At 44.2% G+C, this 23,875-nt stretch overlaps 1 protein-coding gene across 1 annotated transcript in view; it reads left to right on the forward strand.

Annotated features, from left to right (window-relative positions):
* The window catches only part of TDRD12 (tudor domain containing 12), a 73,516-nt gene that overhangs the window by 32,069 nt on the left and 17,572 nt on the right, over nucleotides 1-23,875 (forward strand). Inside the window, exons 11-22 of the mRNA XM_077754642.1 lie at nucleotides 2,326-2,406; nucleotides 4,249-4,309; nucleotides 4,699-4,806; nucleotides 8,071-8,256; nucleotides 9,781-9,937; nucleotides 10,399-10,526; nucleotides 12,128-12,319; nucleotides 12,570-12,698; nucleotides 13,555-13,672; nucleotides 14,330-14,469; nucleotides 14,603-14,823; nucleotides 17,310-17,409. Of these exons, the coding sequence (XP_077610768.1) occupies nucleotides 2,326-2,406; nucleotides 4,249-4,309; nucleotides 4,699-4,806; nucleotides 8,071-8,256; nucleotides 9,781-9,937; nucleotides 10,399-10,526; nucleotides 12,128-12,319; nucleotides 12,570-12,698; nucleotides 13,555-13,672; nucleotides 14,330-14,469; nucleotides 14,603-14,823; nucleotides 17,310-17,409 (1,621 nt within the window). The remainder of the gene's footprint in view (nucleotides 1-2,325; nucleotides 2,407-4,248; nucleotides 4,310-4,698; nucleotides 4,807-8,070; nucleotides 8,257-9,780; nucleotides 9,938-10,398; nucleotides 10,527-12,127; nucleotides 12,320-12,569; nucleotides 12,699-13,554; nucleotides 13,673-14,329; nucleotides 14,470-14,602; nucleotides 14,824-17,309; nucleotides 17,410-23,875) is intronic.

Genomic DNA, 23,875 nt, shown 5'->3' on the forward strand with positions numbered 1-23,875 from the left:
ATTTATACGTTCTTTATAAATCCTCGAATCTATGATCACAGTTAGTGATCTTTTCGAGGGATGTAAAGAAGAGAAAAAGCTTCTGTATTTACCTTCGTAGTTACAGAGCTTTTCACTCTGTGTGTGGGTCCAGGTTTCCATCTGGCATCATTTGCCTTGACCCCGAAGGACCTCTTTCACTATTGTCTTGTGGGTCTGCTGCTGCTGAACTCTTTCAGCTTTTGTATGTCTGGAAAACTTAGTTCAGCTTCGGTTTTGAAAAAAAGTATTTTTGCTAGGTATAGAGTCTCGGCTGACAATTTTCCGCCCTGTATTTTAGAGACATACTACTGTACTGTGTGCCTCCCGCATCCTTCCCACTGCAAAACCTACTGCCACCCTTTTCTTGCTTCCTTTGTTTGCAGTGTGTCTTTTTTCCTTTGACTGCGTTTGAGATTTGTTTCTGGCTTGAGCACTTGAATTATGACTTGCATGGTGTGGTTTCTCTCCTGGTTCTCATGCTTGGGGCTCATTAAGGTTCTTCATTTGTAGGTTTCTGTCTTTCATCAGATTTGGAGAGTGTTGGGCTGCTATTCCACAGAGGTTTTTTTCTGCACCCGCCCATCTCTTTCTCCTCTCCTGAGACCCTGATGAGACAAATGTCACACCTTTTGATATTGTCCGAAAGGTCCCTGAGACTGCTCATTTTTTCAACCTTTATTTCTTGCTGTTCTTAATAATTCTACTGCTCTATCTTTAACTTTATTGAGTCTTCTTTTATTTCCATCCTGCTGTTTAGCACATCTGGTGAATTTTTAAATGTGAGGTATTTTTCAGTTCTAAAATTTTCATTTGAAATTTTTATAGTTTATATTTCTTTGCTGAGAACTTTAGAAAAAATTTTTTAATGCTTATTTTTGAGAGAGAGAGAGAGACAGAGACAGAGTGCGAGCAGGGGAGGGGCAGAAAGAGAGCGGGAGGGAGACACAGAATCCAAAGCAGGCTTTAGTCTCTGAGCTGTCAGCACAGAGCCTGACATGGGGCTTGAATTCACGAACTGCGAGATCATGACCTGAGCAGAAGTCGGAGGCTTAACTGACTGAGCCACCCAGGTACCGCTGTTTTTTAAAAACAATTTTTTAAGTCTTTGCTGATCACTTTTATCGTTCCATTTAGGAGTGCTCACCTCTCCTTCTCTTATGGACTCTGGTTATGATAGCTGCTTTTAAGTACATGGTAATTCTCATTTGTGAGCCATTTTGGGAACCATATCTGCTAATAAGCTTTTCCCTTGACGATTGATCTTGTTTTCCTGGTTCTTGGTGTGTTGTCGTGTCTTCCGTTCTGGATATCTTGAATATTATAGCGTGAGACTGGTTTCTTTTCACATCCTCTGGAGAAGGTTGACCTTGTTGTTTTTCTTGTTTATTTTAGCAGGAAGTCAGCAGCTCCCTTCGTTCAGACCACAAATTCTGTCTCAGTTTCTGTGGCTGGTGACTGCCCTGCTGCTTTCGATCTGTTACGAATATGCTCAACTTGGGGCAAGCCTGGGACTCGTGTTGGGTCATAAATAGAAATGGGGGACCCCCTCCCTCTGGCACACTCTCTCCTTTTTCCAGGATTTTCCTCACATTCACGATTTTCTAGAAGCTCCCTGTCCCTCTGTCCAGGTAGATGGCTTTTCGTTGAGAAACAGCCATGCAGTTCTGTGGGTTTAGGGCCACGTATAGGGCAAAACAGCAGCGGAAACAAGAAGAGACAAAGATGGAGGTTTCCGTGGGTCTTGTTTCCCAGGTCTTCCAGAGGGAGAGGGTTTCTCCCGGGGTTCTGGGTGCCAGCGCTGCCGCCGGCACTGCAGCCGCGTGATTGGAGCCACCCTGGGCAGGGCCAGGAGAGAAAAAGGGAGAGGAGAAAGTCAGAGATTACACTGCCTGGTGAATGGCTGGTTCTCTGGCTTGAAATAGAAGATTTCTCCCAGCGTTTGGGGTTGATGTCCGCTGTGCTGTTGTGCGTTGGGCCAACGTGGGGAGACAGGGAGGTAAAAGCCCGGGGAGCTCTCCATAATGCTGATGGTCTGCGCGGCTCGCCTTCTCTCCCCTACGGTTCTGTACTTTGCACGAAGTCCCTGGCCGTGGTCCCCAGGAGACATGGGCTGTGTGTCAACAGGGCTTCCCTCCCTAAATGGTGCTTCGGGCTGAGCAGCAGTTTACACAGAAATAAATCTGTGTATGTGGAGCGACTCAGTCCTCAGTGCTCTTTAATGAGTTTTCTCCTCGAAAATAAAGTCATTTTCAGGATTGGGGTTAATGGGCTCAGAGATTCTAATGAATGTTTTTTGGTTCCTAGCTCTTTATGTCAGAAGCCAAATAAGAAGCCTCTTAGGTGGGCCGAGAAGAAAGAACACAACGAGAAGAATGGCTGTGTGAAGTAAGTTTTCTCTTTGGCCTGCACTTTTTATTGTTATAACTGTAATGAAATTATAAATTATTCCTATTATATATGATAATTTTATTATTTTTATACATATACATTTTATTTTACACAATTCTGTTATACATAATTTTAGTTATTCATATATATGATATGTACATCATATATAATTTTATTATTCAAACTTGTGTTCTCACTTAGAAAATACACATGCAGTGTGTCTGCATATATAACTAACAAACTTTGAAGTTAGTTTTATTTTTCTGTTTACTAGGGTAGATTTTTCCTTTAAAATCTTTATTCCACTGTAAATAGTCATTTTTTGGCTCCCGTTCCTTGTCTTCTTGATAAAGTAGACAGTTTTATGAAACCAATCAGATATGGTTGGTTTTGGGGGCTGTTGATTTTATGTGGATTAATGTTTGCTTTCTTCCCATTTCTCGGGTGGTAAAGACGTCTTCCACCTGCTGGAGAAGCTATGTATTTGCAGCATGGAACTATGGGACTACCTGAGTTTTTGTGGGGTTTTTTTTTCTCTTGCCAGATTCACAGAGGATTCACCAGTAAGTTATTAATAATAGAGTAGTGACTTCATTTTATACTTGTTTATTCCACAAAACCTCTTCCTACCCATTTTTATGATTTTTTTACCATAGCAGCCTGAAAACACCCCTACATTCCAAGTAACTGGCTGCTCTGAAGTCACCAGAGTGACAAGGAATTTACGACGGTTCAGAAGTGGGTCGTTCGTGCTGGAATGCCTGGGGAGAGGGTGTTGACCGTGCCCGCCTCCCAGAGCCCACACTCTGGCCCTGAAACACCCCGTCACCCAGCAGGAGCACCCCACACAGCCTCGGGCCCGGGGGCTCGGAAGGCCACTCTGGAGCCTACAGATGGGGGGGTGGCTGTGAGTGCGCCTGTGTTGATGTTCTCCTCCCAGGGCGTCACTGCACCCTGATACCTGGAAGCCGGGGGCGCACAGGGTTGTTTTCCCTCCAGCAGGAGGCCTTGCATTACCCACGCAGCTCATTTCTTCGATTACATTACGTTATAGCTTGACAAATTAGCCCTGAGTTTCTCTGTTGCCTTTTATTTTTGTATTGGAAGGTTGTACCTTCTCTTGGGCTAAATTCCCTTTAGTGAGAACAATTGATTAAACCCGTCCGTTATTCCATCAGTCCCGGTGGGTTCCAGGGCAACTCGAAGTGGTTCAAGATTACAGCAGAGAAGGGAGGAGGCAGTGGAGGAGGTGACCTAGTGATCGCACCATCTTTGTCCTTGTTCAGAACAAGTGCCCCGGGATAGGCGTTACCATGTCCAGAGTCTGGGGGTCGGGGTTTGGGGGGCAAGTGTGGTACTGGCATGACCTCTGTGGCTTTCGTATCACAATAAACAGGGCAGAACAGGACAGGCAGTAATTTCACAGCTATGCCTTGGGACATACAGCTGACCCTTGAACAACACAGGCTTAGGAGTGTCAACCACCCCCACAGTTAAAAGTCTGCGTATAACTTTTCACTCCCCTGGAATTCAGCTGCCAATACCTTGTTGACCAGAAGCCTTACTGATAACATAGCCGACTAGCACATGTTTATTTGTACCATAAAGTTAGAGAAAAGAAGATGTTATTAAGCAAATCATAAGGGAAACGTGTTCTCACTAATGTCCTGTAAATAGTCCACATAGAAGTTGATGTGCACAGTTCAAACCCAGGTTGCTTGAGGGCCAACTATATATTTCATTTTACTTCTGTCAAGGGAGATTTGAAAGGACACCTCAGTCGAGAAAATATTAACACTCCCTTTTTTTCTTCGAATTGCCCTTTTAACTACTTTATAGATTATTGCAGTTTTTAAATCCGGATCCTTTGAGAACTGATGGAATCTCTGATCTTCAGAAGGTATTATACTGCCTTAAAAAAAAAAAAAAGTTAAAAATCAAAGCCACCTCTTTACTCTTTAAATCCCTCTCCTTCTTTGTCTGGATTTGAGGCTGGAAGAGAAACCCCCTTAGGTGGGGGACTCTACCTGAGGACATCCTTTTAGAAATTCTCTGGTGAATTATTGCTTTAGGGAAATTGTTCTTTTTTTTTTTTTTAATTTGGGGAATAGATACTTTTCCTTTTCTTTTGGTAGTTTGGGTGGGTTTTGACAAGCATATGTACCAAGGCTTTGACAAGGCTTTGACGTTGCAGTCAGACACTGGTATCTCCCTCCTTCGCATGAAGAGGTTGATGCCCTGGGTGGGGGGGAGAGGCGGGGGCAGGCATCTAATGGGCTGCTATTTTAGCTGCAGAAGCTGCGGTCGGGGTCCCCGCAGCCAGTCCCTGTGCTCCGGAACAAGATCGAGCCTTGCTTGTCAGTTGATGCATCACCACTTTCGGCTGACCTGAAAAAGGTAAAAGTGCCCCTGAGGCCGCACTTGTGAAGGAATGCTGACCTGTCTAACACAGGATTTTTAATAAACAGTTTGAAGGCTGCACTTGCATATTTTCTTTGCTTTTGAAATTTTTTCTTCAGCTTTTCGTTTTAATTACTGATTTTTCATGTATTTATTTTTGTTACGTTTATTTATTTTTGAGAGACAGAGAGAGCCAGGGCACGAGGAGGGGAGGGACAGAGAGAGAGGGAGACACAGAATCCAAAGCAGGCTCCAGGCTCTGAGCTGTTGGCACAGAGCCCGACGCGGGACTCAAACCCATGAACCGTGAGATCATGACCTGATCTGAAGTTGGATGCTAGGCCGACTGAGCTACCCAGGCGCCCCTCATTTATTCATAAATTCAGGTTAACTTCTTATAAGTGAAGAATTCTTTTGTGGAGAAACCACTGTGTAACTCTTAATGCTTTTCTGAAACAAGTTTTCACATGTGTTCTGCACAGGGGCTTAGAAGGGAAAGGTGCCAGAGCAGTTACAAGATACTTCCGAGTGTCCTTTCTGAAACCGTTCTAGAGACTGCCATCAATAGAATGTGTTTATCTAGTTTCTTGATTCAAAAAAAAAAGAAGATAAAGCTAAACCCACGAGGAGAAATTGAGTAAGAGTGAGTGAAGCCTTTAGTGGCCCAGAGATTTCCACAGGCTTCCAGAAGATGGAGAACAGGCAGTGGAGTGTGGCTGACTAGCAGAGGAAGGAGCACAGTGAAGTGGGGGGTACTGAACTTCCCTCTAACGCTTCCTGAGAACCCCCGGTCAGCCTCTCAGCAAGGGGCTTGGACGATCTTTTTGAAGGAACTGAATGGCCCTAGAAGTGCCCTTCAGATGATGCTGTTTGGAGTTCTCCCCGTAAAACCGCCTGCCTAGTGTGCTGGCTTCCTGCAGGGGATGCTCCCGGGAACCAGCTCTGCCCGGCCCGCACGTCTTCCGTCAGCTTTTAGTGCTCCTCCTCTGTGCAGACACACATCCAGGATCTGTCGACATTTGAAGAAGGCTCCCACCTAAAAACAAAACGCTTTTTTAAAAAAGACCAAAAGGAACTCTGAAGGAAACCAACTGTAGGCAGTCAATAAAATGTTACGGGGCGCCTGAGTGGCTCAGTTGGTTAAGCATCCAACATCAGCTCAGGTTATGATCTCCCACTTGGTGAGTTCAAGCCCTGCATCGGGCTCTGTGCTGAGAGCTCTGAGCCTGGAGCCTGCTTCAGATTCTGTCTCTCCCCCTCTGTCTGCCCCTCCCCCACTCACACTCTTTATCTTTTTTTCTCTCTCAAAAATAAATAGAAACATTAGGGGCACCTGGGTGGCTCAGTTGGTTAAGTGTCCAACTCTTGGTTTCGGCTCAGGTCATGATCTTATGGCTTTGTGGGTTTGAGCCCCACATCAGGCTCTGTGCTGACAGTGGAGAGCCTGCTTGGGATTCTCTCTCTGTCCCTCCCCCACTCATACTATCTCTGTCTCTCTCAAAAAAATAAATAACAAAAGTAAAAAAAGAAAATGTAACAAAATAAATATCCTCAGAGATCAGAGAAGATATTATATGTACTAAACAATACCAGGGCACTATAATAAGGAATAGAGAATAAGTTTTTTGGAAATTCGGAATGCTATAAAAATTAGAAGGCAAGCAGCAGGTTGGAGAGATAAAATGTAAGTAACAGAAAGTAGAACACAAAAACGGAGAGATGAAAATAGGGAAAACAGAATTTGAAACTCAATTTGAGGTCCAGTGTCTGAAGTGGGATTTTTTTTTTTAAAGAATGAAGGAGGGGCACCTGGGTGGTTCAGTCAGTTAAGCGTCCGATCTCGGCTCAGGTCATGATCTCACGGCTCGTGAGTTTGAGCCCCGCATCGGGCTCTGTGCTGACAGCTCCGAGCCTGGAGCCTGTTTCCAATTCTGTGTCTTCCTCCTTCTCTCTGCTCTTCTCCCAGTCATGGTCTCTCTCTCTCTCTCAAAAATAAATAAACATTAAAAAAAAAAAAAAGAATGAAGGAAAGTGGACAAAATATTCTGAGAAGAGCCACATAGGAGTGATTTCTAGACTTAATGGAAGTGAGAGAGTGCCCCTCTCACAAGCCCAGCACAGCGAGGGGCCAGGATGGTGGGCATGCTCTTGTGAAGCGTTTATCCTGGGGGCTTCCGAGGTCATGAAGGCTTCCAGAGAGGAGAAGCCGCTCCACCAGTAGGATCAGGAAGTGGAATGGCTTCAGACTTGGACTTGCCTTCGGTTATACCAGAGGAGCACGGTCTCCAGCTTCTAATGGAAATTTATTTCCAACCTTGAGGTCCATATGGAACTATCCGTGAAGACATTTGCAGATGTGCTGAGTGTCCAAAAATTTTACTTATGCTGCACTCTTGTCAGGAAAGAAGATACTGAAGTATGTTCTCCACCAAAGCAAGAACGTCAACCAGGAAGGACGGCCTGCGTTGCAGATGACAGGGCGATGGTGCAGGAAGACCCCAGGGCATGACCACTGCATGCAGGATGCAGAGTCAGCAGGCTGGGCTGCAGCTGGGGCTCAGGGCCTGGGGACGAGGACTTCACCGAGACCTCGTGCTGATGAGTTCCGCCTCTTGGGAGCTAACGTTAGTGTGGCCAGAGAGCTCTTTCTGTTCCCACACTTGAGAGGTTTTAGTGACTTACATAGAAGAATAAGCAAATAAAGGCATATTAAAAAACAAAACAAAACAACTTTGGAGGCACTTGGGTGGCTCAGTCGGTTAAGCATCCGACTTCGGCTCTGGTCCTGACCTTGCCGTTCCTGAGTTCAAGCCCCATGTTGGCCTCTGTGCTGCATGGAGCCTGCTTCAGATTCTGTGTGTGTGTGTCTCTCTCTCTGCCCCTCCCCTGCTTGCACGCTACCTTTCTCCAAAAAATACATAAACATTAATAACTTTAAAACAAAGCAAAACAAACTTTGGAAATGAAGCTGATGTATCTAGGTGATCAGGAGAAGCCGTGCCCTTGCCCTGGCAGGCTCCAGGCACCTGGTCAGTCCACGGACTGCTTGTTCAAGCCTCTTGATTTGGAGCCTAGGAAAGCAGGTGTCTCGTGGACGGAGTTTGGTGCTGAGAAAAGATTCAGGAGGACTTGTCAAGTCAGGTGGTAGAAAATACCAGATTGAGCAATATGTAGAGGCTCTTTGGGGTGAAGTGAGCAAAGAGATGGAGTTTTTGTTGTCTGTGCTTCATCTGTGGGTGTCTGGCTGTTGATGTCTTGCAGGCCCTTCACAGAAACAAGTTTCCGGGACCCAGCCACACCGAATCCTACTCTTGGCCTCCCATAGCGAGGGGCTGTGATGCAGTGGTCATTTCTCACTGCGGGAATGACCCTCTGCTGTACCTTCCACCGCTCCTTACGATTCTGCAAACAGGGGGCTGTTACAAGGCTTTACCAAGCAGAAACGGAGTAAGTTGGAGACCATTTTGTTTCACGGCCAAATGGCTTAAAAATTTATTTAAAAATTTTTAAATGTAACGTAACCTTTGGTGAAGTTTACGTTACATTACTCACTTGGTTTCCATGATAGGACGGGAACTTATCAGAGTCATTGACTCTGACCCTGAGTCTCCTCTTGAACCCCCATGGTGGCCTCTGGCTGAGCCAAGAGATTTCTGGCTTTTAGGGATGAACGTATAGCTTATAAACTTACTTGGCTGATTTAGTTCCTCTGTCATGGTAACTGTGTGAGTTGGTCGGGCCGTGTATGGTTTTCACCAGTTCATAGGTAAGAAAATTAGCCTCGTGAAAAGTTACTGGTACAGATGCCGAACAGTTGACAAGTAGACAAGAAGTGGGATTAGAGGTTGGGTTTTCTGTCATCTCGTCCCATATTCTCTTACTTTCTCACAGCAGTGCTCCCCCCCCCCCCCCCCTNCGGTGGAAAGGAGAGAAGTGGAGTGTGGGCGCAGGGGGTGGTGGGGGAGTGCCGCCTGCTCTCGGGGGCCAGGCGGTCAGGGGGACTCTGGCACAGAGCACCCTGGGCTCAGACCTGTCTCAGAGGCCGAGCTATGGATGGTTCCGTTACTCGGCAGGATGGTGAAAACTGGCAGTAGAAAAGACGCAGTTGTGCTTGGAAGAGGCACTCATTTTTCTGATTCTGCCATGTAATTTTAATGATTTCCCTTTGGAAATCTGTAGTGAATTGGTATGTGTTGATTGAAACATCTGCATCCCTCAGTTAGCAGCTGCCCCCTATGGACAAGTTGCTGCTCGCGTTGAGATAGAACCCTGGCCGGCCAGGAATTGTGTCCGGGTATTGCCTCTTGTTCCTTCTGCTTTTCTCCACGTCTCCATGGCCAGCCTGCGTGTCCACCTGCCGCTTGCCCCCACTGGCCTTCCACGGCCCAAGGAAAGGGGAGACTTGTTCTTGCCTTCAGTGAGTTGGCACCACGCATCCAGGAAAGTATTGGGCAGGCAGCTCACCTTCAGGAGAGAACTCTGGGATGGCGGAGGTCAGAGTTCAGATGGTGCTGTAGCAGACTTAATCTCCTAAGGAAGTGATGTTAACCTTTTCTAAGGCCCCTTTCAGGAAGCAGTTAGTCACCTGGTACCCTGGAGCCACACTGCCTGGGTTCAGATCCTACTGCTACTGTGTATTAGCTGTGCAGCCTTGGACAGCTAGCGTTACCTCTCTGTGCCTCAGACTCCTCACTTGAAAAATGAAGTAATGATAGGTCCCACTCTGTTGAGAATGTTTTAAAGACAAAATGAAATACTTGTGACATGTTTAGTGTAAGCCCTAGGGAAATCTGAGTCAATGTGGCTAAATCTGTTTTAATGGAACTAGATCCTTTCAGACTCCTATGACAATGGAGACAGCAAAAAATGTGTGTAGTGCTTCCTGTAGAAGAAGATGGTCTGCGCACCGTGCAGGTACTGTCCAGTTCCTGACTTTTGTCCACAGTTATGTGTGTCTGTTTGTCTTCTCAGCCTCTGGCAGTCATTGTGTGCCCTGGGTGGAAAAAGGCCCAGTTCATCTTTGAATTACTGGGCGACTATGGCGCGTCCTCCAGGCCTCTTCACCCGATGCTGCTAACGATCGGACTCCACAAAGATGAAGCCAAAAACATGAAGCTTCCGAGGGGTTGTAAGCATCCTTTCCCAGCTGTTTGGTTTTCCCCACAGAGCCCAGTGGAGCCCTGCCAGGCAGGCGCCTGTGCTGCTGCAGCCACGGCCACCAGTCCAGCCTGCACAGTGGGTGACGGACGGGTGGGCACGGAGGGTGAAGGGGTGCTCGTGGCTGACAGCCATTTGGCTGAGGACACGACGTGACTTCATTCACTTACCAACTGTTTGTCGGCTTGTCTCCTGTTAGATGTTGACTAACTCCCACCCCCTGCCCTTGAGCATGACACATCTTGGGCGCCCGGTATTTAACCCTATATGGATAGGCGTTGTCCTGGATGGGTGGGCCTCACCCGCGTGAGCAGGAAAACCTGCTTGTTTGTGTCATGACACGGCAGTTCTACAAAGCGTGTGGCATCTCAGCAAAGGAAATGTTAGCAACACCTGTGAAAAACCTGAAATGTTAATTTTTTTTAAACATAGGTGATATAATTGTGACGACCCCCCACAGCCTCCAGAGACTTCTCCAGTATCAAAGCTTGTTATTTCTCAGACTCTGCCACCTCGTGTTGGATGAAGTGGAAGTATTATTCCTCGAAGCTAATGAAGAAGTAAGTATGGCGGCCACCAAGATGTCCTCATCACTCAGAAATAGATGTGAGCGAGATTAAAGTCTCATCTGCTTTTAGGAAGCTGGAAACGTGTCTAACGGGGAAAGAAGCCAGTTTATCTAAAATAAGGTTTCCCTTTAAAACCTTTATAATTATGAAGAAGGAACAATTATCTGAGATTTCCTTCCGAAATTTTAAAGTTCTCTTTGAAGAGCAAAAATTCTTTTCCACGGAGGTTTTCCAGAATAACGGTATTTTTGCAATTATGGAAGCAATACGTTTTATTTTAGAAAATTTGGGATACAGAGAAAAGTACTTGAAAAACCCCAACCTCCATAGTCGGACGCTCAGAGTAATCACTCTTCCTGTTTCGGAGAAATTCCTGTGTCAGTACATGTAATTAACAACATCGGGCCGTATTTCTTGGCTAGTTTATGACTTGCATTTTCCAGGCATCAACAGCATGAGTATTATTAGTAAGTATTCTGCATGATTGCTCGCTGGCCATAGGGAGCCAGTGAGCCTAACATGACCATGACATGAGTTTTTAAACGGTCTCATTTTTGGACATTTAATACTGTGTGTGTATGTGTGTGTCTTAGGAACATACACCTTTCTTGCATGTTTCCCTTAGGATAAATTCCTCGGAAGGGGATTAATGGATCAAAGACTATGCATTCTTTTTTTTAATTTTTTTAAAAAAATGTTATTTTGAGAGAGACAGAGACAGACTGCGAACGGGGAAGGGGCAGAGAGAAAGGGAAACACAGAATGTGAAGCAGGCTCCAGGCTCTGAGCCATCAGTACAGAGCCCGACGTGGGGCTCGAACTCCCAGACCACAAGATTGTGACCTGAGCCGAAGTCAGACCAACTTCAGCTTAACCGACTGTGCCACCCAGATGCCCCTAAAGACTGTGCATTCTTATAAGAAGGCATTTCTTGGGCCCAGCGTAACATCATGAGCACAGGCATTTCATTTAGGACCAATGACGTCCCAGGTTCAAGGCCAGGCTTTGTTACTTGCTGACTGTGTGGGCCTGTGCAGGGTTTCTGAATGCCTCTAAAGCCTCAGTTCTTATTTGCAAAACGAATATCCAGGATACTGCAGTGTAGAGTTGCCTTTCTGAAAGCAGAGATTGGTTTCCGCTCCTGCAGGCATTGTGCCGCCACAGCACACACCCTGCGCCCCCAGAAGTAGGGCAGCTGTAGTCCAGCTTTCGTTTCCAGTCTCCTCGCTGAACGTGGCATCTCAGGAGCGTAGTCTGTACTTCCTTGCTGACTGTATACCACCACTCCTACTATTCTTCTGTGAGCTGCTCTCATTCATTTTCTTTGCTTATCTTTTGTTGGCAGGATCACCTTTTTCTAGTCTGTTCGTAGAACTTTTTATGTAAGGTTATTCTTGGTTGCATATGTCACACGTGTTTACCCAGATACCGTTTGTGTTACTTAACATTCTCTCCTTTTTAGTTTTGTTCTTTTCTTTGGAAAGGCCTTCCTCACTCTGAGAACAGAAAATGTAGAATTCTTTATCTCTTGTTCTATCAACCGTTATTCCCTTTTGAAATAAAGATGAAATTAATTATGCTACTTCTTTTAGATGTTTGCTATATTAGATAACTTTAAAAGAAATATTGACGTTGAAGAAAGGGAATCTGCACCACATCAGATTGTTGCCGTTGGAGTACATTGGAGCAGACAAATAGAACAGTTGATGAAAGAGTTCATGAATGATCCCTACGTTGTGGTCACGGCCCTGGAAGAGGCTGCTCTCTATGGCAGTGTCCAGCAGGTGCAGGCTCAGGGGGCGCCGAGGAGGGTGAGGGGCCGAGGAACACAAGCAAGTAGCCTCCATTTCATAGCTTAATAAACTAAAATGTTGCAGCTTTCCTCTCCTGCACAAATCTGTAATTGTGTATTTCGATTTATATTGACATTCTGTACATTCTTTTCTGATAAAATCCTAACTTAGTGATAAAAAGTGAGGCTGGGGCACCCAGAATGTTTTTAAAACCCACACTGTTTCTGTTTTTCATTACCAGGTAGTGCACCTTTGCCTGGAATGTGAAAAAACCTCTACTTTACTCCAGACTCTAGATTTCATTCCAAGTCAAGCACAAAAGACCTTGATCTTCACTGGTTCTGTAGCCGAAACAGAAATTGTGTGTAAGGTGAGCCTTCCACACCTAAAATGTCCATATTTTTTGTTTGAACCATGATTGAATCTCAGAGTCATCAGAGAATTACCACGTAGTTGATTATTTGCCAGGGAAGTAAAACTGTATGGATTTATGATCAGTCACAGGATGAGGTGGCTGGTGTGCAGAGAATAGACAGCCGTGAGAAAGGACAGTGGGGTCCGGGGATAGGGGGAGGGCCTGGAATGAGGAGCCGGGTAGGTGGGATCAGGCTTTCCCCAAGGAGGGAGCTTTGTGCTTTGTCATTAAAAGGATCCCATTCATGAAGAAATGCCAGCGTCTTCTGTACCCTCTGTTTAAAAAGCTAGAGACAATAACATGAAGAGATAGCATCGTATGGCTACCAGAAAAGCCAGATAAATTGTCTACAGATTTACTTAATCTAATTCTACATAAATAGTAAAATGTGTAAATGAAGCCAAATACAAATTAAAAAAGAAGAATCAGTACATCCACCTTCCAGCAGAGAATAACTGGAGGTCTTGTGAAAAGATGTAATGTGTGTTGGCACATCAATTTGATGTGTGTGTGTACATGTATATACCTGTGTATAAATACACACGGCTATGTATGCACACAGTATTGAAGGAAAGTGGTTTTAGCAAAATAACGTTTATTTCACTTTAGCAAGCTTTTAGATACAGACTGTGGAGTTTCGGAAATATATTTGTTTAAATTTACAGTCATCTTGTTCTTACAATTAGTGGATCGATGAAGTAATACCCTCACAGATAATTTTAAATGTTTTATACTGATGATTATTGATGGAGTGATTAACTTCAAGCTTATGTTCCTGACTGTGAACTGGCTTGTTTGGTTTCATCTTTAGGTAGTAGAAAGCAGTTCAATATTTTGCTTGAAAATGCATAAAGAAATGGTTTTTAATTTAAAAAGTGTTTTAGAACAGTGGAAGAAGAAGTTAAGTTCTGGCTCTCACATTGTATTAGGTAAGTGTTTTAATTTCTACTTACGTTTAGGGAAGGCTGAGCTAATAGGAATCGTGTCTTCAGCTTAGTTGTATGCCTCGTCTCCAGATTTCTCGTCACTTCCCAGATCTGCTGAGGGCTTATTAGTAACGTAAATCTCAACATGAAAGTTAAGCTCCACCAAGATTTTGGTGCTGAGGCAAATGCAGGGGCCTCCGCAGTGCTTGGGTCAGGAGGCAGCAGCCCTTAGTGCAGACCTTGTCCCTGGGGCTCCAGGTTGAGGACCACCATCTCGTGTGTGTGTGTGTGTGTGTGTGTGTGTGTGCGCGCGCGCGCACGCGCGCGTGTGTGCCTCTGACGAAATCTGTCACAGATGGTTGTGATCAATAATGTGAGAGATCTAAAAGTCAGACTGTAGAAGATAAGTGAAAAATAGCTGGGCAGCCTGGATTTGTAATAGAAAGAGGCATTTTCCAAGCTATAGTTAGGGAAACAACTTCACTCTGGAATATAGTCACGGGGCTGCAACATTTTGGGGGGGTTGGGGATAGAGTTTCTTGGCCTCTACAAGGCGAAGCGCAGGAGAGAAGCGTGTTGCAGTGGGTTCCTGGAATTGCTCTACAGTGCCGGTGCTGCGAGCCACGGCCTCATCTGCTGTTGTCGGGTCCTTTCCTCCAGCCTTAACTGATGACTGCATACCGCTCTTGACCGTCACTGACGCCACGTGTGTGATTCACTTCAGCTTCCCCTCCTCACCCAAAGTGTTTGGTGGACGTCTGTTTTGCATGTCTGATCATTTTCAGAGTTCAGCCGAACAGGTTTGGTTAATTTCCATCATCCTTTAATACCCCACTGGCATTTTCTGTGCAATGAGAAATTCCTAGTTCGCAGGGTAATATCACTTAGACTGGGATGGATTACCCGCTTCCTTTGTTCACCCCCAATTTTAAGGGTTCTCCTGCAGAACAGGGAGATAAGAAAGCCAAGTCTGTCTTGCTGCTGACGGAGAGGAACGCGTGCCACGCAGTCGGTGTCCTGCGCTATCTGGAGCGAGCCGATGCCAGGATTCCTGTGGAGCTGTATGAGTTTACTGCTGGGGTTCTAGAAGCCAAAGAAGATAAGAAGGCCAGAAGACCTCTTTGTCCATATCTTAAGTCTTTTGGTTTTTGCAAGTAAGCGGTCATTTTTTAAAACCTAGAAATGTACCGCAAAGTGCACATTGATACACTTTTGCTGCTGGATGACCTTTACCTATGTATGCCCGGTGTACACCCCCACCCACCTCCTCACGGTGCTCCCCTGCTCCTTCCCTGTCTGCCCTCCCCCTGGAAGTAACTGCCCTCAGACATTTAGCAACATTGATTAATTTTACTCGTCTCCCAACTTTATGTAAATGGAGCCATACATTCAGCTTACTGCCTGCAAAATTCATCTTTGTTCCTGCGTATATTGGGTGGATTTGTTTATCTGTTTATTTAGTGACTCAGTGCTCTGTTGTATGAAAATACCACAGTGTGTATATCTATTTTCCTGTTGATGGGAGAGGAATCGTTTCCAGCTTGTGGCTAGTATGTGTGAAACTGCCGTGAACACTCTTGCACATGTCTGTCTGTGGCAACGCGCACCCATTTCTCTTGGGTGTAGACTTTGAGATTGCTGGGTCCTGGGGTGAGCACACGTTTAACCTTTCCAAGGTGTGTGACTCTTTCACAATCCCATCAGCAGAGTGTAAGAAAGCGAGTTGCTCCGTACCCTCACAGAACCACAGTGTTCGTGGGGGTGTGGGGGCTCCCTGTCATGGCTTCCATTTGTATTTCCCTAGCAATTTATGATGTGGAGTGTCTTTTCATATGCTCATGGGACATTTGACCATCCTCTTCTTGTGAAGTGTCTGTTCAGTTCTTTTGCCCATTTAAAAAAATGTTTATTTCATGGGAGAGAAGGGCAGAGAGAAAGAGGGAGAAAGACAGAATCCCAAGCAGGCTCCACACTCAGTGTGGAGCCCAGCATGGGGCTTGATCCCACAAACCACAAGATCATGACCTGAGCCGAAATCAAGAGTCTGAGGCTTAGCCGGCTAGAGCCACCCAGGCACCCCTCTTTTGCCAATTTTTTTACATCGAGTGTTATTCTTTTTCTTATTGGTTTGTAGGAGTAATTTATTTATTCGACTTAGAACTGATTTGTCAGAGGTATGCCTTGAGATCTTCTCCCAGTTCATGGCTTGCCTTTTCACTCTTCTTTTAAAATTTTATTTACTTACTTACTTAATCTATCTATCTTATCTATCTATCTATCTGAGAGAGAAAGAGCGCATGCGCAGGGGAGGGGCAGAGAGACCACAAGGGACAGAGAGAATCCCAAGCACTGGAGGCGGGGCTTGAACTCCCTAACCATGAGATCATGACCTTAGCTGAAATCAAGAGTCAGACACATAACCGACTGAGCCACCCAAGTGCCTGCCTTTTCATTAGAAGTCTATTGATGAGCAGACCTTTTTAATTTTGATGAAATATTTCATGGTTACTACTGTTTAGTGTCCTTATGTAAGAAATATTTGCCTACCTCTAGGTCATGAAGACACTCTTCTATATTTTCTTCTACAAGCTTTATGGATAGTTTCACACTTAGGTGTATAATGTAGAATGAGAATTTTTGTGTTAAGTGTGCAGTACGGGGCAAGAGTTACTTTTTTCCATGTGGATAATGACTTACTCCAGTATCCTTTATTTAAAATATCACTGTGTTGTCACTCAGCTGGTGCCTTTGACATAAACCAGACGATAGTATTTGTGGTCCATTTGTGGACTGTGTTACAGTGGTCTCTTTGCTCTTATGCTGGTACCACACTTTCCTAAGTGCTGTAGCTGATATTTTAGCACGCCTTGGAACCTAGGACACACATTCTCCAATTTTGCTCTTCCTCAGGGCTCTTTTGACTTTTAAGTCAGCTACATCTTCAGATACATTTTGGAACAGGCTTGTCAGTTTCTTCAGAAACATTGCCTGAATTTTGATAGCATGCGTGTTGCTACTATAAATCACCTTGGAGAGCTTGGTTATCTTAACAGTCAAGGGACCCTTCTCCCCGATCTAGGCATGATGCCAGTATTTGATCTGAGATTACTGAGACTGGGTAGTAGGAGTCTGATACCTATCGGGTTGAGTTTAATTTTAAGATAACTATAGAATCTAAGATAAGTGTTGAATTATGGTACATTAAACAGGTTGTTAGTGACAGTTTCCATTATGCCTTTAAACACAATATCGACTTTTGAAACAGAAGCTGTGACTTTTCTCAGTTTGGGTTAGAGTGACTTCCAGTTTAGAGGTGATTAGCCTTTGTTGTGGGTTGTACAGATGAATTTCTGATTCAGAGTCTTTGTTTTGGAAGCACATTTTGTTCATTTACAGACTGTCTAAAGAAATAATGAAGTAACTCTTGAAGTTTATTTAGCGTTAATTAAATTTTAGGACCCTTTTTCATTAATGTGCGTGTTAGTGTCGAAAGTATTTAAAAGGCTACTTAACTTTAAGGTATTTGGAATAAAAGTCCTCTGATTCCAATTATAGATTAATTTTCCTTAAGAATACTTTAACATATGTTAAAACTTACTGGTTTTTTGTTTGCTTTTAAAATCTAGTTACTTTTTTTCAGAGACAGAAGGATATGTCCTGATCGACACCATGTTAATCCAGAAATAGACACACCAAGGAAATTATCCAACCAGACGCTACCAACGTTTGGATACATCAAAGTAAGTTTCACTGAAGGCCCTTTTGTCCAGTAATTAATGATCATTTTAATGAACATACTTCATTCATAGGAGCAGAGTAATCATGACCCTGTTAACGTCATAATGGTGATTTATCTGACAGTAGGCACGTGTTCTTACAAGATGCCTTAAGACCCCAGTTTATTTGGAAAAACAAGGTCAAAGTGAGAAAACAGATAAACCAGTTTCAACAGGTCAGGGATTTTTTTAGTTGTACTTTCTGAAAGAAAGTTGTTTCCATTTGGGGACCATTAAAAATAGTACCTGTCTCTTCACAATATCCATGGTCCTTTGAGGAAAATTGCTGAGCTAAAGGTTTGTCACTTATTTTTTAATCATTTTTAGTACTTCTTCCTTTCTTCTTTTTTTAAAATGTTTTTTAATGTTTATTCATTTTTGAGAGGGAGAGACAGAGACAGAGCATAAGCAGGGGAGGGGCAGAGAGAGAGGGAGACAGAATTGGAACCAGGCTACAGACTCTGAGCTGTCAGCACAGAGCCCGATCCAGGGCTTGAACCCACAAACCGTGAGATCATGACCTGAGCCGAAGTCAGATGCTTAACTAACTGAGCCACCGAGGTGGCACCCTTCTTCCTTCTACCTCCCCTTTTCCCTAAAGTAACTATATTCTGCTCATTTGTGCTGTGCTGTTCTGTCTCCCTAGTTCTTTTACCTCATTTCTCAGTTTTTCTGATCTACGTTCTTTTATACATATTGTTTATCATATATGTCTCTCTTCTGTCTCTCTGTCTCTCCCTATATGTATATGTATATTTTTTATCATATTTTATTTTGTTAATGATTTTATTTTTAAACAATCTCTGTGCTCCCAGTGTGGGGCTTGAACTCACAATCCCAAGACCAAGTCACATCTTCACTGACTAAGCCAGGCAGGCTCCCCATTGTTTTCCTAATTAACAAGAGGAAAGGTAGCTTGCTTTGAAATTGAAGGGTACAGTTTTGGTCTCCGTTGTGGATACATCTTTCCTAGTGACTCTTACTCTCTGTAGGGACTGTTGTTCTGCTCCTTATTCTCTTTTTTGTTATAAATTACTATGGAATTTGATCCTGATACTTTGCTACAGCTCCTTTTCAGATGAAATACATTTTCCTTGAATTTTAGAAGGAGGCCTGGGTCAGGGTAACTTTGATAATTTCAGAGCTCCCATTTCTGTGTTTGTTTCTTGTAATAAAAGCATATGGAGACATAGTTTCTGAGATTGTGAAGATTTCCTGGCTCCATTTCCCTCTCCCACTTGTGTCTGTCCCTTCATCTTTGTTGTCTTTGGAAGGACAGTTTTGAGACTTCATGGGGCTCCAGCCTTCCCCTAATGTTGGAATGGATGATAGCCTCCCAGGCTCCCCCCCCCCCTCCGCCCACTGCCCTCACCTGTGGTGTTTCCATTGAGTACCTGTTGCCACTTGTGGACTTCGGTGCTTAGGCGCATCGGACATGCTCTTCCATGTGCTTCTTCCTACACGGACAGTGATAAAGGCAGGCTTTGTGATGCTGCTGGGTTTGGCTTATTGGCTTATGTTGTTGTTGTTGTTTAAATTAATAGATATTGGGGTACCTGGGTGGCTCAGTTGGTTAAGCATCCGACGTCGGCTCAGGTCATGATCTCACAGTTCATGGGTTTGAACCCCGCATCTGGCTCTGTGCTGACTGCCAGCTCAGAGCCTGGAGCCTGTTTCAGATTCTGTATCTCCCTCTCTCTATGACCCTCTGCTGCTCATGCTTCTCTCTCTTTCTCTTTCTCAGAAATAAATAAAACGTTAAAAAAAAAAAAGAAAGGAAAACCTATTATAAAAATTAATTAGTTAATAGATATTTATTTATGTATTTTTAAATGTGTATTATTTTTGAGAGAGAGCGTGTGTGTGCGTACACTTGTGAGTCAAGGAGGGGTAGGGTAGAGAGGGAGACAGAGGATCTGAAGCAGGCTCTGTGCTGACAGAGAGCCTGACGTGGGGCTTGAACTCACAAACAGTGAGATCATGACCTGAGCCAAAGTCGGACACTCAGCCAACTGAGCCATCCAGGTGCCCCTAGGTATTTATTTTTCAGAGCAGTTTAAGTTTACAGAAAAACTGAGCAGAAAATACAGAGTTCCCAAACCACCGCAGCAGTTTCCCATTTTTAACATCTTGCCTTAGTGTGGCGCATGCGTAATGGTAGATAAGGCAGTTATTGATTCATTTATTTGTTAACCAGTCTGTAGTTTACATTAGGATTCACTCCCTGTAGTGAACATTCTGTGGGTTTTGCCAAACATGGATGACACCTAACTCTACATTGGTGCCACAGAAGTCTTAAGTGGCTCAGGACCCCCTTTTCCACCCTTCCTGTCTTCCTTGGAGCTCTCGGCAGTCGCTGATATTTTACTGTCTCATAGTTTTGCCTTTTCCAGAATGTCGTATACTTGGAACTATACCTTATGTAGGCTTTTCAAACTGGCTTCTTTTTATTCCTTAATAGGTCATTTCTTTTTAATTGCTCAGTATACCATAGTGTATCCATTCACCTATTGAAGGACATCTTGGTTGCTTCCAGGTTTTGGCAGTTATGAACAAAGCTATGGTAAATGTTGGTGTGCGGGTTTTTGTGCAGGCATAAGTCTTCAACTCATTTGCATAATAACAAGGAGTGTGATTGTTGGATTGTGTAGTAAGGCTGTTGTGCTCTGTAAGGAACTGCCACGCTGTTTTCTGAAGTGGCTGCACCATTTGTATTCCTACCAGCCAAGAGTGAGAGGTCCTGTTGCTTCAGCTCTCCAGGAGCCGACATCGTCAGAGCTTCGGATTCTGGCCAGGCTAGTAGGGGTGCAGTGGTACCTTATTGTTTTAGTTTGCAGTTCCCTGATGACGTTTGATGTTGGGTGTCTTTTCATGTGCTTACTTGTCACCCGTATGTCTTCTTTGGTGAGCTATCTGTTCAGGGGTTTTTGCCCATCTTTTAATCGGGTTGTCTGTTTTCTGATTGTTGAGTTTTAAGAGTTCTTTGTAGATTTTGGATACCAGTCCTTCATCAGATACGTGTTTTGCAAAAATTTTTTCCCAATCTTGCGGCTTGTCTTTTTGTTCTTCTTAGAGTGTCTTTTGCAGAGCAGAAGTTTTTAATTTTAATTAAGTCCCAACTTTCCAATTGTTTCTTTCATGGAATCATGCTATTGGCGTATCCACAGAGTTCTCATGAAACCCAAGGTCACTTAGATTTTCTCCTTTGTTATCTTCCTCATCTGCTTTTATTTTGGGGTGTGTTTGAGGATATTTTGTCGATTAGCTTTGTTGTAAAGTATGCCCCTGGTATTTGGTTTCGCCATCACATTGCTCTGTCTTTATGTGGGGATTCAGAGTCAAAACCCATGACACTTTATCGCTGCCACCTTCCCAGAACCCCTCTAACCAGTTCCTGCCTTTTAATCTGCTCTATTGACGTGCAGTCTACATACAATAAAATCATTATTTTAAGTGTATAGTTTGTTGAGTTCTGATAAATATGTACAGTCATGGAACTACTGCCACAGTCAAGATATGAACAGTATTTTTGCCCCAGACTCTCCTGGCCCCTCACCCCCAACCCCAACCCCTGGCAGCCACTGGACCTGCTTTCTGTCACTAGAGCTTTGTCTTTACTAGAATTTCTTTTAATGGAATCATACAGTTTGTAGTCTTTTCAGCCTTATTCAGCATAATGCTTTTGAGATTCACCTGTGTTCTTTTTCGTTGTCGAGTAGGATTCCCGTGGATTGCCTGTCTGTTCACAAGCTCATGGGCGTTTGGATTGTTTGCAGTTTTTGGCTGCTGTGAACCTCTGTGTTACAAATCATTTTAGACCCGCATCTTCATGTTTTCTGAGTGAGACATAGTGGAATTGCCGGGTCATATGGTGTGTGTGTGTGTGTGTGTGTGTGTGTGTGTGTGTGTGTAAGAGCCTGTAAAATGGTAGTGGTGGTACCATTTTACATTCCCACTGGGACTATGTATAAGAATCCCAGTAGGTACATACTCTCAGTCCATGGTGTTCTCAGTCTTTAATTTTTTCCACACTGTTGCATTTGCACAGATTATCTTACTTGCATTTGTCAGGTGATAAAGATTCTTGGACCTCTTTTCACTGCTCATTTGGCCCTTTGTATCTCTTTTATGAACTCTCTGTTCACAGTTTTTGCCCATGTTTTTGCCCATTTTTAAATTTGAGTTGTTGAATTTAAGAGTTCTTCATATATTTTGGGTATCATTTGTCAGATAAATTGCAAGTATTTTCCCTCAGTTGAAAAGCAGAAGCTTGTAACTTTGATGAAGTCTCCTTTCTCATTTTTTTATTTTAAATTTTGTGCTTTTCTTTTTTTAAATTTATTTATTTTTGAGAAAGAGAGACAGCATGAGTGGGAGAGGGGCAGAGAGAGAAAGGGAGACACAGAATCCAAAGCGGGCTCCAGGCTCTGAGCTGTCAGCACAGAGCCCAACGCGGGGCTCGAACTCACGGATCATGAGATGATGACCTGAGCTGAAGTCGGTGGCTTAACTGACTGAGCCACGCAGGCACTCCCCATTGTGTGCTTTTCATGCCATAAGAAATCTTTGCCTATCTTAAGATTGCAAAAATTTTTCCCTATCTTTTTTTTCTAGAAGTTTTATGGTATTACATTTAGGTCTATGATCCATCTGAAATTAATTTGTGTGTGTGCGCGCGCACACGCGTGTGGTATAGATAAGGGGCAAGGTTTTTCCTTATAGATAAGTGGCTGCTCCAGCATCATTTATCACAAAGACTTTCCTCTCTCCTTAAGTTACACCGGTACCTATGACATAAAATAAGAGACCACATTTGTGAATTATGAATTCTTCATTCTATTCTTTGGTCTGTTTGTCTACCCTTATAAGGCACCACGTTTGTTTGAATACTGTAGCTTTATAAATAATCCTGGAGACTGGTAGGGAGGTCTTCCCAACTTAGCCGTCATCTTTAATATTCTTCTGACATAAAATTTTAAGATCAGCTTGCTAGTTTCTACTTAGAAGCCTGATGGGATTTCGAAGGGCATTGAATGGAGTCTGTAGATTAATATGGGAAGAATTGACAATAAATATCTTAACAACACTGTCATGTTGTCCATTTATATGGTATGTCTATCACTCCATTTAGCTAGGTCACCTTTAATTCCTCTAGGCAGTTTGTTACAGTTTTCAGTAGACTGATTCTGTACTTACTCTGTTAACTTTCTCTCTCATATGTCACGTTTTTGGACATTTATGTTATTTTTCTTTAAACTTCATTTTCTGATTATTTAGAAATGCAGTTGACTTTTGTGTCCTTACCTCGTATCCTGCGAATGTAGCAAAGTGAATTAGTTATGTGCAGGACTGCTGGCGAGAGCAGAGTCAAAGAGGCAGGGGTGCGACTGGATGGGACCCTCCCGGTATGCGCAGGACTGGGGGTTTTCTGGGCACATGGGACGTTTAGTGCTGATAGCAGGAAAGCCCCAGATACCCCAGGATGAGCTGGTCACCCTGTCCAGAGGCCTCCTTTGGTCCACAAGCTTCTTTTGCCACCTCTGTTCTGCCAACTTAATGTGTCCTCCAGTGTGCTAATGCCACGCAAAGGTGATGGCCATGGACTGCCACGGCGGGGCCTGGGATTTGTTCACTGTGTGTGCTGAGGTCTCAGGCTTAACATGGAGCCTCCTCATGTGGGAAATGCGGGGGAAAAGAAACTCTCCCCTTTTCTCCTGTCACCATTAAAACGATCACCATTAGCATCTTAGTACATTTAGTTTGTCATTTTTCTTTGTCCATCTTTTATTTCTTTTTAATTTTAAAAAATGTTTGTTTTTGAGAAAGACAGTGGGAGCAGGAGAGGGTCAGAGAGAGAGGGAGGCACAGAATCTGAAGCAGGCTCCAGGCTCTGAGCTGTCAGCACAGAGTCCAACGCAGGGCTCGAACCCATGGACCGTGAGATCATGACCTGAGCTGAAGTCGGACGCCTAATCCACTGAGCCACTCTTTGTGCCCCTCTTTGTGCATCTTTTAAAAGATCTGTCATGGAAACTATCAACACCCTAGAGGAGAAAGCAGGAAACAACCTCCTNGATCTGTCATTGGTGAATATATTATGTCCTGCTTAAGTTCTTGGAACGCCGCAGCGGGTATATTCTTTTCCGTGCCATCGTGTGTCACTGACTGCGGTCATGCAGTGGGCCTCTGAACCGTGGGGGAGAAGACTTCCCTGGCAGAGGCCATCTGCCACGCAGGAAGGGACACCAAGCTCCTGGCCTGGGTGAGCACTGAGCATTCATTCGGGCAGCTTCCTCCACGGGGCTGCAGCATGGCTGGCTCAGGACCCATGACAGACATGTTACCTGGCCTCCTGTGGGCAGGGTCTGCAGTGGACGGGCGAGTCAGAAAGAGGTGACAAGTGCTGTGGAGAAGGCGAAATGCAGCAAAG

The sequence above is a fragment of the Crocuta crocuta genome, unplaced genomic scaffold, assembly GCF_008692635.1.
Source record: "Crocuta crocuta isolate KB4526 unplaced genomic scaffold, BGI_CrCroc_1.0 scaffold121, whole genome shotgun sequence".
NCBI lineage: Eukaryota > Metazoa > Chordata > Mammalia > Carnivora > Hyaenidae > Crocuta > Crocuta crocuta.